Here is a 14,191-nt window from a genome sequence, read left to right as displayed (position 1 = left end):
CACTTAATTTTCTACATTTTGAGATAGAGGACTGCTTCTTTCAGTCATTCTGATAAGTCAGGGACTAGATCAGACAAACCAATGCTGTATCTTTCTACTAAATATTTCTATCACTTGCAGGACACCCATTGCACTTGGGACAGCACAGGTAAATCCTTACATAATAACTCAGCTAATAGGCATGATAATTTATAAAGTTTATGTCCAAACCAGCCCCCAAATGTGTGCCAGTTTAAGGTAGTATCTTTCCTAATATTAATTTTTATGTACATTACTGCACCTTAAATAGTCAAAATTCCAGAGCTGTCATTCAATATCTCAACAAACTTTTTGGTTTTTACACTCATGTCCCACCAAAAAGCATTTCTTTAGCTTGCCGTTAGCTGGACTCCATGAACTAGGCGTGCACCATTCTTCAGCAGATCTTGCATCCTGAACCCCTTGAATGTTTTTTACTTCAATACTATTGAACATTTACACTCATGTCCCACCAAAAAGCATTTCTTTAGCTTGCCGTTAGCTGGACTCCATGAACTAGGCGTGCACCATTCTTCAGCAGATCCTGCATCCTGAACCCCTGAATGTTTTTTATTTCAATACTATTGAACATCAGTTTGTCTTGTTCTAAGCAATTCAAAAGGTTCAAGAATGTCACAACCCCAAGTAAAACTCTCTCCTACCTCTGTGGTACAGTTAGTGAGTTCGCCACTGCCCTCTGCAGGAGCAGCTGAGCTGGCTTTCTCCTGTGCTGCACGATCCACAGTGGTCCGTGCCTCGCATTCCCAAGCATGGATTTCACATGCAATACAAAATACATACAAACAACAAATGTATGCATGGGCAGCTCCTGGTTTCGAGATCTGCTCTGTACACATCCCAGGGCTTTGTCATATCAATAAACATCCTTTTCATGCTGAATCCATTCCCTATTCTTGATGTGAAAACATCTTTTTCTTCGACGCCATGCAGCAGTGCTGACTCACTCTGGTTAGCTTGGAAAGGCTGCTAAACCATCACATTCACTTCCAGCACACTGGTGTAAGTCTCTTTCAAGTCAGCACGGAGAAACACTTTGAAAATGAGCTGCCTTATCCAAGCTCTCGTTAGTTCATTCCTCATCCAAACAGGTAAGTCCCAAGCAGATGCCATTCTCATCTATACACAATCTCTTTTAAGGTTCTGCTGCAGGTCATTTCTGCTCCACAAATTCCAAATTAGCCAAGACTTCCAAACCTTTTCTTTCTTTCCAGTTTGGGGTATCCACAATGTCGAGCTGTTAATTGCTTTTGCAAGATGGAGGAGGTAAATGTTTCGTAAAACAGCTTTCAAAATCCACTCAGCACTTTGTATTTTCTCAGCCAAAAGAAATTTTTATTTCCAACAGGATTTTATGACTCTTCTGGATAATTTCCAAGTTCTCCCAGAAGCCATTACACAGTTTGAATTCCTCCTGGCTCAGGTTTAGAATCACGACAGCTCTGGTTTCTGTAAAGACTTGACCACCAAGCACAATCCTGCTCTACTGGAGATCACCCCTCACCTCTGACCACAGCACTGGGGGGATTAAGCCAAAGCGGAGTCGAAGGATTTTAAGCACTTCCCACTGTGAAATACTTCCCATGGAATTCACTGTGGTACCATTGCTTTATTTGCTCTACACAACTGCCACCACTTTCCAGCCACGGTGCACAAGGAAATATTGAATCTCCACACTTGCCACAAGCTCCCACATGGAAAACCTCCAAAGCTCCCTCCCAACTTCCCAAAAACCTTCTGCCCCTGCTGTGACACCAGCCTGAAGAGCCAAAGTGAAAGTGTCAAATTCAGCAGTTCCAGCACACACTGTTCTGCTGTCACAGTGCTACATACAGAGTTGACTCTTCACCGACATAAAATCAATGCAATAACAGCAACTTTGTTTTTTGCATATGTAGAATAGAACAGACACTATGAAAAAAAAAACAATTTTTATTCAGTTGAAAAGAAGTCATTTACTCAATCACATTAACTATGCTAAAAATGACTTTTTTCTGACTACACCAGCAGTTAAATATTTTCAGCACCAATTCATGACACATTAGTGACATTTATCACAACAGGTCTATTTCTTAATGTAAAGGACATACTAACTTCAGTAGCTGCTACTGGGAAAGGAGTAAGCAGAAGGCTGCCTTTTCTTTCCAAATATTTATGAGTGAGAGTAGCAACTTATAGAAATAAATAACTGCCAAATTATCTCCCAAATCTTTAAATCGATCTTTTAAAAATAGAGTTAAAATAGATATCTTAATATGAGCTATCATAGATTTTATTTTTATGTGCTGAATACTCCAAAATGTGAGTAGTTGAGCAAGCATCCAGTACATAACTTTTAAAATAGTTCTTCCCTCCCCACAATATCAACCCCATTTTTTAATCCATGTCATGCTGGTTAGATCCCTATCTCTAGTGACTTCCCAGTAAACAACACGCTGTTTGACACTGCTAGGATATGCTACCATCCTATGAGTGAAAGAAGTCAGTGACCTGGTGAAATACCACCAACTCACATGAACAGAAAATTCATCCAGTCATTGGCTTGTTAACTCTGAACATCAAACAAATCCTAAGCTTTAGTTTTTCAAAGCCTTTGTGGTCTTCCTCTTGCTGGGCCAGTTCAGAAGGTCATCACTGAAGGCAGAACCGATGAAGGCAAAGAAACCAAAAAGCAGCAGATAGTACTGTCTCTGTCCTTTTAAACAAATCAAGTTCGCACAAAACAAAAGGAGACAAGGTTAAAATGAAGTTTATTAGTTTTTTTGGTTTTTTTAAGCTTTTTTTATATAAAACTGTTTGTGAAACAGCTATTTTTATTCCCATGGCAGAGTGACCCCTGAAAGATGCACTAACCCCTTTCTTAAGGCCTTAATGAGAAAAAAAACATGATTTTTTTTGTTGTTGTTCCTAAACCCCAAATGTTTTAAAATTACACAATTTACAAAAAAAAAAAAAAAAAAAAAAAGGAAAAAAAAGAAAAAACCCAACCCCGAATAACCATATAGTGTAGACTGTTACACTGACACTCCTCTTCCTTCCTTAGGAAAAGTAAAAATATAAAAATAAAAAGAGGGCCAAGTGGATTTACCCCAATCAGTTTGAAGATACATTGACTCCACCAACATTCAGACTTCCTGGCAGGTAAACCATGTCTTCCTCTCACCTGCCTTCCAAACTGGAGGCAGCTTCTTGGAATGATCTGGGGGTCACGTTGCTGCACACAGGGCAGATATTCCCTTGCCCTGTGTGGTACAGGTGTTCCCACACCAATGAGGTGTATGGGACCTAGCAAGCAGCAGCCACCTCTTACTTCATGAGTCTCATGACCCAAGAGTCTGCAGATGTTATTCAAGCTTACATTGTTAATAGTGTTTCTCAAAAATGGAAACCTCCCTACCCCTCAGACACAACTACTGACACCAAATTACCTGCAATCATCCAAGCCTTCCTCCCACACCCTACAAACAATTTATCAGTATTTCATTGGCCTTTCAAAATTGAATTTCATCAGATGTTGTGAGAAAGAAAGCAAGAGGAACAAAGACAAGTCCTGTCTGGAGTACTCCCAGTTTTGCTGTTCTTTCCCACAAAATGTTAGGCTCCACATGCCTTGCTTTAATTTTGGATTTAATATTTACTTTAGCTATAGGTTTCCTTTTTAATTTATATGGGGTTTTAAAAATCTTAATCAAAAGCATCAAAAGGGATATAGCGCACCTTTCATTTAAAACAAAGTCTTTCAAGACTAAAAAATAGATCTTTATATATATATATATTTATCCCTCCCTCTTTAATTCCCCCCACCTGTTTCCTTTTTCCCCCTCCCCTCCCCACTGTCACTATGGAGATTGTGTCCATGGAAACAGCTGGTTCAGACTCCTTGGTCAGATTCTGTGATGTCATCAGTCTTGAGTGTGATGTAAGAATTTATGAAGGAAGTGCTGGCATTGGCAGGCACGTCGAGAGGGGGCATGGCTGCACAGTGGGAGAGATTCCATTCAGTCACGAATGTCCACCGCTTTTTATCTCAACAGCCTAACCTGAAAAACAAAGTCAAAATAATATTGGAATGGTTCCTTCCCTCCTTTTGCAAACAGGCCCCTCAGGCTTTGGAAAAACTCACTCAGCAGCCTATCACAGCAGCAACACCAAGAGCTCTTTAGCTTTGTGAACTGAAAACAGATGTGGACAATGGTGAGTAGTTCATGAAAGCTAATCCATAGGATAAAAACTCTTTGTTTAACAACCAGCAAAAAAAAAAAAGCAAGCCCAGTTCTGAAGGAGGTCTGGGATGACAGGATGACCCATACCACAATGGCACAGCACTCACCTCTACCTCCAGCAGCCAGCAGGAGCTCACTCACCTCATGTCCGCTCCTCACACTGACTGTGAGATTGGGAAAGGGAGGGGCTGAGCACGTCCCAGCATGGTGACAGCTCCTGGGATGCCATGAGGGACTGCACCCAAATGTTTCCCTATGGGCCACTCTGCTACCATCCAGTGGTGTTTCCAGTGAGTATGTAGCAGACAGTGAAACCAGTATCAAAATTACAGGAGTCCAGGAACCAAACCTGGGAAATTGCCAGATTTCACCAAGTAAAGGTAAAGCTGTGTGTGGTTTAACTAACTGAAGGGCAGGTGATATTTCTTTCTGCTGCTTTTTTGATCTGATTTTCATATTACAGAGACAGTTCATAGAAGGACTAAGCTTGTGATGTCTTTCAAGACAAATGTGGAAATGTCCAAGTGCTTGGCACATGTTTTCCCTGTCCAGAAATTCTCTGAGGTGAGAAAATGAACTTCAGGAGTTTACTAAGTTGGTGGAGGCTCAGCTCAAAAGAGAAATTACAAAGTTAAAATTTAATTTCTCTAAGTTTGGGTTCTCATTCTTACTCTGCATAGAGAGACAGCAAACCTTGAAATAATGTACTCCTTCCTTCCTTCCCTTATCCCATAACACAAGTGAGCCCAACAGCAATGTATTTGTTTAGTAAGGTTACTTAGATATGACTTGGATAAATTCCTTCCTACCAGCTAGCGAGCTTGAGAAAAGAACTTGCACCAGAAGTGATGCATACAGAAAGCAGTTAACGGAATTAGAGGTGTGCCTGGGAGCAAAGTAACACCCATGTTTGCTCATAGCTGCAATTAAACTCCAGGAACCCTAACTAAGTGTGATGCAGAAGTCAATACTGCTCTGATCATCAGCACACCAATTAGATGACATCCCAGCAAGCCCAACTCTTGGCTGCAAATATCCCCCATCCAGGGGTACCAGGCTGCGAGTGAGTAAAGAGTCAGGCAAGCACATACAAAAACCAGATGGGCAAGGTCAGGAGCAGCAGCTGAAGAGGAAAGGGGGAGGTTCCCAGAGAGCTCAGGCAGCTGCCCTTTGTGGTTTCATTACCGTGCAACTGCGAGCCCTCACTGAAGGGGTGTCAAGGCCGTGTTGCTGTCTCTGGCTCCCGTACAACTGCAGCTTGCCCATGCCTGGAGCTGGTCCAGAGCATTAGGCACTGGCTCAGGGAAGAAACAGGCTCAACACACAGAGAGTCCTGCCTCATTCCTGGACAAGATCCAGAGCACCAGACTTGCTCTCACAGTCACTCTCCAGATCTGGACTTGATCCAAATGTTCTAGAGGCAACTGGCTCAGGGAGAGAGAAGCAACGAAGACAGAATACACTGACTTGCCTGGATGTTATCCAACATGCAGGATTGTTCTTAACTTGCTAGGCCTGGGAGTGAACCAGGACTAAAACAGCCCAATAATCCCACAAATGAGTATCCATTGTATCGTACACTAAGGCCAGCAGAAGGACAGATCCAGTACTACCTGGAATGCTACAGAATTCTCCTTCAGAATTTTTAATTACCACAGTAATACAACAATTTTTTTTTTGTTGTTATTATAAGGATGTTTTAGATTTTCATGGCTTTTATTTTGAAATGCAAGATCAGGTTGGAATTGGAGAATCTAATTTTTAAGATATTCTGAACATTGAAAGGGGGTGGCTAAATAGGACCTTCTGGTAAGAATTACTTGAGGCAAAATTTGATTTCAAAAGACATGATGCCTTAGAGAGATATCTAGAGCATATAGTGAATACCATGGAGAGATTCCACAGCCTGCAAGGTCTTAAGTCAAGACATTCCTATGATGTATAAAAAAAGAGCTAGCACTGGAAAATAATGCAGGGAACAAAGCTGTGTAAAGGTCTCTGGGACACAGTAATGTTCACCAGTATCTTAAAGGAATGGCACTTCCCTAGTGTTAAACAGCCAGAAGAGGCACTTTGGCTGTGGGACTCTTGTCCTGCTTTAACATTATGAATTACATCACCTGTTACATTTTAAGGAAAAGAGAAAAGCTTAAAGGAATCCCAGTGACCTTTACCATGGAAGGAGAAAGCTACTCAAACACTGAATACTGTTAAACACTGTTTACATGGTAACTGTTAAAACAACACTCCAAAGCCAAGAATGAATGCTATTAAAAATGGAAAATCACAGAACACAGCTGAGCTAAAGCAAGTCAGCAGTCAGTCCACAAAAAGTGTTTATATGGGTCTTCTGCTACTGCACCAAAACCCCACAATCTTCCAATTAATCTCTCATCCTTCACACAGAACACCATTAGAAGTACTTCACAATTACTTTACTTGAAAAACAGGAAAGATTTTAAGTCAGGAGAGGTGCCTGGGAAGCAAGGGAACGGTAATGAAGGAAGGGGATTACCATCAGCAGTTCCAAGAACTGACACAGAAGAGCAACTTCCCCTGCATGATTGCAAGAAAAAGAGAAGCAAAGAGCTTGAGTAAGAAATGCAATTGAGTAGTGAAATGAAGGCAAGAGACCTTCTTGGGCTGCAGTTTCATGGACACGGTGCCAACAAGCATTAATTTGAAACTGAACACTTATTTAATTTTAATACACCCTGTTGCCTTTGAACTGCAGTGCACTCGTGATTGAGTAAGAAATAAGAAATCCCAACTCATCCCATTCCCCAGGTGCTAACTCCCACCTCAGTGCTACTCCCTCCTTGTGCCAGTGTATTTTCCCAGATTTCCCAATCTGTATTGAACCAGATTAGGAAAATGACCCAGCTCTGATGCTAACACGGCAAAAAGCTGTTTCAAACAAATGGAATTCCCAACCAAGTTCTCACCTGGCTGTATGAACACTGGGCCTAGACAAAGGAGGAGGCAGGAAGGAAGTGCAGTGAGGAACTTGGGGCACACTACAAAGTTATGGAATATGATCACTTCAGGATACACATACTACCTTCTATGCCCCACTTCTGTTTGCAAAATAGAGAAAAAAGCTGGGCCAAAAGAAACACAGTGAGGTCCTGCTAAGACTGATTTACTTATCCCTGGATCTATCTACATTTCCAAAAATGGGAATCCTGGGTTACAATAATACTGAACTCATCAATATTATTTATTCTTTACATATAGAATTTAAGATACTTTAATGATTTTATTTATACAGAAGCTTATTAACTACTCTGAGACTCACAGAAAAACACCTTCAGATCCTTATGGACATGATACAAAAGGAGATTTCTGCCACTCATTTAGCTGGGAGAGTAATCAGGCAGTTGTAACAGCTAACAAGCTTTGCCTTTCATTGTTTAACAGAAGGAACTGCTGCAGAAATACAAAAAAAAATGAACAGGATGGTAGCAGAGGAAAAAAAATTACAAATTTTCTGAATATATACAAAAGCACCTTAATTTCTCACAAAAATGGGGAAGGCACTGGATGTAAGACAGCAGGTGCAACTGGAAGCTCTCCCCCACTCACCTGTGCTTGCTTTTATATCCATTCCCAGGAGTACACTTCCCCCCTCACCCCCGCTCCGACTGCTCTGTGCTGAGGCTGCCTTTCACCATCTTGTTCTGCAAGGAGGGAAGAGAGCAAGGAAGGAGGGGCTGACAAACCACCAAGCCACACAGAGGAGGAAAAAGAAAATGAGGGAGAAACAGAAGACAGGGGTAGGGAAAGGGAACATACAGAAAGTGAGAGAGAGAGAAAGAGAAGTCAGTATTAGGAGTCAGAAATAGACTTTTCAGACAGAGTTTTCCCGAAGACAAAAGCAGGTAATTCCACAAAAGTAGAGTCTGAGATATGAAGGCCTGGTTAATTTTAAGAAACACAGAATTTAACACAAAAAGTTAGAACAAGCTGAGAAGCATCACTTGAAAATTGCCCAAACAGATGGCTTAAGACAATCTAAGATGCTGAGCCACCAAAAGGTGAGGTATCCCATCCCCTTTATAGCCTCTCCACAGCTCAGCATCCTCATCAGGTCTGTTGTAACCTCACTTGCTGTGATGCAGACAGAGCCATTTGGATCTGTGAGAGGAACCCTTCAAAAGATGACAGTTTTCAGACAGCATTTTCCCTGTGATAAAAGCTGATATTTTGCATAAGTAGCACATTCAGGACATGGATGGTTGAAGCATCAATCCTGACAGAAGGAAATGGAAAAGCTCACTGGGGAGCACATGGCAAGGCAGGACCAGTCCCCTCTGGACTCAGCTTGCTTATGCCCTAAGTGTCAAGCACAGTTAATGAGGCAAGAAGCACCTCTGCTCTCCAGGAGCCGCTCACTTTGATGAAGTGTATTTACCCGTGTGAGGCACCGACTGCCAAAGGGTAAGAGGCCCTGTACTGCAGGACTTAATGCTGGAGATTTATAAAGTTAGCTCCTCCACCCATTAGCTACAGAACAGCAGAGTGAGCTATGAGACAGTTACTAATCTGCTAATAGTGCTAAGCTGGTCTTACCTAAAAGCATCACTTTCAACAGACTAATTGAAAGTCTTTCTTCCTCTCAATTGCTCATACTCATATCATGCAAAAAAAAAAAATTGATGCAATTTGTTCTCCAACCATTCTAGAGCAATGGTTTTCAGCCTTTCTGTTCCTGCACTGTCACTGTCTGGAATTCCCCTTCCAGCCACTACAATGGAAGGAACAGAGTGAGCCTATATTCTGCCGTGCAGAATTGGGAACAAACCAGTCATGATTAGTGAAATACACGGTGAGGGCAGAGAAAGAAAGCAAAGAAAACTCTACTTGACTTCAAAGAAATTATTTGTGTCTTTACTAAACAAAAGCCAACAAACTTCAGTGTCAAATAAAGGCTGATGGTGTTGAATTTATGTTTTTGATGCAATAAAGAAAGTGATCTGCAGTGGGATAGTTCTGAATAGAATTCAAAATTTTATTGCCTTATGAAGAACCGTTATGAACTTAACTGGTAGTCGTCCCACTCCCATTCTGCAAGATTACTTTAGAAGTCCATGTGCCTTCTCAGAATTTTCTCTGAAAAGATGGATTCTTTGCCTGAATCTAAACCAGTTCTTTCCTTTCATGGTTTGAGCACCATCACTGCAAAGTGCTCACATACAGCAGCAGTGACCCAAGCCATCTATGTAACACTGTATTTCCCTGGAATACTTCAGGCAACAGGCAGCAAAAATAAAACAGCCTTCAAATGCACAACCCTCTGTAATAATTTAACCCCAGCTGGCAACTAAGTACCAAGAAGAAAATAACTATCCCATCCAAACCCAGCACATGCACCAATTATCTTTAGTCAAGTATCCAAAGTTGAGAAGAGGGTGGCACTTAGGGAGTTACATTACACAGAAAGGGGAGTTCATTCTTCCTGTTTTCGTCTGGCAAGAGGACCTTGTAGCATTAAGGTCCTGCAAGTTCTTGTAGCATTAATGCATTAATTTAGGCTTGCTGTACATTGTCAACATTATTCCACAGTTGTGCAGAATAATTTCTTTTCTTTTATACCATGAAAAGTAGGCCAATTCTGGATAAGAGCCTGAATGTGCACTGAATCTTCCAGTGCATTTTAAATACGTGTGTATAAATACATTATTTTGTGGTAGAACATCCAGAAAGGAACATGAGGCTAATTCCTGTATGCTTACAAAAGACAGATTAAGAATAAGCTGTGAAAACAAAAGACCACCAGATGTCAGTCTAATTCTAGGCAGGGATCTACAGACAAGAACTAGATGGAGACTAATCCCTGCTAAAAAGCAACGCAATTCTTCCTTATTATCTTTTCCTTTTCAGCACAAGCCATCCAAACTCTTGCCCAATTCCTGTTGTATTCAACTGGCAAAAAGAACAGGTGTTGTTTTTTTCTGGGTACTCTCTGACCATTTCAAACTGCAAGACTGGTATCCACAACCTCCCAGGGATGTATCCTCCCTGAAGGGCTGGAAGGGGTATTCCCAGCACTGTATCCCATTAGTTATGGCTACAAGAGAGTATGTGTGGTCTACCTTGTCCCCTCTTGCCATGCAGACAGCTCTTTGCACCACTGTGTTTGTAGGCTCTGGGGACAATCATTAAGGACTGTCTTCTGCCCAGACCCTGGGCAGAAGGAGCATAGGAGTCTTCTGATGAACCAAAGATGTACAGAATAACCCAGATCCACTGAAGGCTGAGTGGCTGGACTCAGTCCAGTTACTACTGGTAAACTAGAACAAGATGTTTCCAAAAACCAGAAGAGCTTTTTCATAAAGTCATTTTTCTTCTTCCTTGCATCCTCAGTAAATCCAAGGAGAAAACCTCACATTTCAATGAAACATTCAAATATGAATAGCAAGCAACACACTGATTCTATCACAGAATTCAGGAAATTAAGCTGAGCTTTCTGAAGAGTCATCAAGGACCTAAAGAAACACTGAGCAGATGGAACAAAAATTTTATCTTCTTAAACTTGTAGTCTTCTTGCGTTTATGTTTGCCCCCAGAATATACCACAAGCATACATCACAGAATAACTGAACTAAAAGCATCTCTCTAACTACAGACATTATCCAGGTAATAAAATTACTAATCCAAATTTAGAAACCAGAAGAAGGCAACAAGAGATCCAGGTATAATCCAGGAGAGGATTCTTACCTTGTGCTTGGGGCACCTCACTGAGAAATTCTCTTCGTTTAGTAAACAATCTAAAGGAGGAGAAGACAGCAATGTATTATTTTTTTAAATGAAAACCAACTTGAACAATACATCACATGTGTTAATCTTGCCTCACAGGTACACATTTTTCATTAGCGGTTCATTCCTTCCACTCCCAAAATTTTAGCAAACAAAGTAACTGAACAGCCCAACAACGTTGCTTGGATGACCAAGCAACCTTGGTTTTCCCAGTGATCTGTATGCAGTAAGAATGACAACAGCAAGCCTACAAATCCTGTATCCCAACCCCCTTCAGCTTTTCCAGCCGCCTTTGCTTTAGCACACAGAAGATGGACACATTAATCCAATCTGAACAGACAATCCCTGCATTTCATAGTACAAATGCTGCCTTTTGCCCTTATCCCAAGGCCCTGCCAGCACCAGGGAGAGCAGGGGTGTGTGTCTCTAGGTATGGGTGTATACAGTTTACTTGCAATCACAAATCCTGGTGGTAAATTTAAGTTTACACTGTGACACTATGTCTGGTAGTCTGGTCACTCATGCTGCTCTTAGATCTGCTTTCATGAATCTTGTATGTGAATTTTATGATCAAAAAAATGGTTAATTATTTAAACATATTACATAAAGTGAGGCATCTATATGGAACTGCTTATTTAGGAACAAATTAAGCAATACTGGCATTTGCAGAGCACTTATTTAGCAGCACTGCCAGAGTACGGATTGCTTCTCCTTGCATTCCCCCTCCCAGGCTATGCCAGAACTCCCAGAACTTCAGCCACAGGAAAAAGCAGCACTCCCCTCAGAGCACTCAGCTGCCTCCCCTGGGCACCCTGAATTGCAGGGTCACCACCCAACCTGCCCAAACGCCTGGTACTGCTCGGTTCCAATCGCCTCTGGCATCGGAGGCTGACCCGAGGCTGTCACCTCAGGAGCAGCACCAAGCACCCATCCCCAGGTCAGCAGCACCGAGCAATGCTGCCCAGAGAACTGAGCAAGGTGCTTATGACCTCCTGCCTGCTCCAACACACCCCCAGAGCTCACAAGGAGAGAAGTGCAATGGTAACTAAGATGTGCTAATTTAAAACGCTCTTAAGTATGTAGCATAACCAGTGCTACCTGCTGTTTCAATCTGCTGGAAGAGTTTAGCAGACAGCAGGAGACTGGAACTAAAGCTTGAGGGAAAAGCTTTCTAGATATCCAAGCTTTGGCAGAGTATCCCTCTCTTACTGAATGCTTAATGTTTCAACATGAATGCCTCTGGCCTGAATCAAAGGGAAACAGCATGCAAGAGGCTAAGTTACTTGAGAGATTTTAGCAAAGGGAAGTAAAACCCTTAATCCTGACACAGATAATTTCAAATGTAGCATTAGCAAATCACAGGAAATAAATAAAATGTCTTCTCATTATAAGGGCAGGAATCATACATTTAGACTACAGCATGAATTCTCACTGCATAATACAGCAATCATCAAAAATATACAGAGCAATCATCAAAAACATACACAGTATGTTAGAACAGAATGGAGTTTTCTTCTTTGTTGGAAACCCAAAATCGGTAATGAATGCAGTTCTCTAGCAAGTACATCAGAAAGGAAGATTGTACAAGGATCAGGAAGAAGTGCCAGAAACCTTGTACCTAATGCTTGATCTGGGTATGGAGCTCTATTTCTTACTAAGGTCAGCATTTTTGTTGCAAATACTAATAGCAGATCCAATTAATAGCAATTTTTTTTGTTTCTGTTAAAGGACAACTATGAAAAATGTCATCAGCACACTGTAGAAAATCAGCTGAATACCAATAAGGCAGAAATTGTTCATCATTACAAAGCTGGCCTGGATTTTGGTTAGCAGTTCCAAGTATTTTATATAACAGATTACAATTTGTCATGAAGTCAGCAGACACAGAGCTATGATCAGCTCACTGTGGCAGAAAGCAAAAAGAACCGAGACTTGTCCTTGTTTCCACAGATTTTTCTCCATAAAGTAGTCAGGGAAAACCTAAAACACTTTTAATAGAAGCAATTATTCTTCTGTAAGCTTCATACTTTTGTCTCACCCTCTGTGTTCTGCCTGTTACTCATCTTTAATGATACTTGTGAAGACACAGGATTTCTGTTCTCTGAAAATTCATTTTATTTTCCTGTTAATCTTTTCCTAATTTACAGTCAAAAATCTTCTGTAAGTGGAACTGCCTGCGATATATGTTGTAGGGACAAGTGTGCTGCAACCATCAGGATCTGACTCCAGGTGGGGAGGAACAAGCAGAGGGAGAGGATATAAAATTTCAGAAAACAAAGATCCTGTTTCCATGGAGACATCCCTAGGACTAAGTTATCTTGAGACATCAGAGGCTCTTCATAAATTTGGACAGATGAAAGCCAAACACAGACAATGTTAACCACAATCATTTCCATACAGAAATTACTTAAGTGGCACTACTGATCTTGATTTTTATATAAATGGCTAAGAAATGTTCAGCCCTCTTACACCCTATACTGCCAAAGACTATTTTCTATGAAAGGAAATTAAAAGACAGCCTGAATTATGCTATATAAAAGCATCCATATGTACAAAGTGGCAAGTCACAAAGCCATGTGCCTTGCACAGCAATCCATTAGCAACAGTGGGGCAGAGCCCAGCCCCTCAGCGGGGTGGGCTGGACACCGACCATGGGCACAGAGCCAGAGCCAGGTCCCACCCCAGGGCTGCCTTCAGTGCTGCAAGGAACTGGAGCTGTTTGACACACTGCAGCCTCCAGCCCTTTCCCAAAAACTCACTGCCTTTCATGAGGCACAGTAACTGACTGGGATCAACTTCTAACCCACACGAACCCAAAGGCAGAAACGCCTCAGCTCACGCTGCAACTGCTTCAAAATATAACATGGGTACTTCATCTCAACTAAGGCATGGTCACTTCCAGGAATTCAGACAAACCAAGTGTGTATGACTCCATACAGCCTTAAAAACCACTCCAGCAAGTGTTTTCTGTTTAGCTTTATTTCTTTGAGATACAAAACCAGTCATACATATTCCAAAAGCCTGAAAGCCCTTGTAAATGTTAACACAAACTTCAAAGGATTCAGAACAGATCTGTGACAGATCCTAAATAAAGCAAGGTGGCACCATCCCTCAAAGCAGGAAGTTTGATTTCAAAATGGAACTACCACTGAGATGAAGGAAGCTGAGAAGTAC

General features: G+C 41.4%; 1 protein-coding gene across 7 annotated transcripts in view; it reads right to left on the bottom strand.

Annotated features, from left to right (window-relative positions):
• Positions 1–1,951: 1,951 nt before the first annotated feature.
• Positions 1,952–14,191, bottom strand: part of TCF20 (transcription factor 20) — a 129,861-nt gene continuing 117,621 nt past the window's right edge. For 5 of the 7 annotated variants that reach the window (XM_039725501.1, XM_039725507.1, XM_039725502.1 and 2 more), the window contains 3 exons: positions 10,979–11,028; positions 7,845–7,972; positions 1,952–4,076 (listed from right to left, as the gene is read on the bottom strand). In XM_039725501.1, coding sequence (XP_039581435.1) covers positions 7,889–7,972; positions 10,979–11,028 — 134 coding nt within the window. In that variant the 3' untranslated portion in view covers positions 1,952–4,076; positions 7,845–7,888. The remainder of the gene's footprint in view (positions 4,077–7,844; positions 7,973–10,978; positions 11,029–14,191) is intronic. The other 2 variants (XM_039725505.1, XM_039725506.1) reach the window with 2 other exon arrangements.

Source organism: Passer montanus, unplaced genomic scaffold, assembly GCF_014805655.1.
Source record: "Passer montanus isolate IOZ18808 unplaced genomic scaffold, ASM1480565v1 scaffold55, whole genome shotgun sequence".
NCBI lineage: Eukaryota > Metazoa > Chordata > Aves > Passeriformes > Passeridae > Passer > Passer montanus.
Note: the sequence above shows the minus strand (reverse complement) of the source record. Positions and strands in the feature narration are given on the sequence as shown.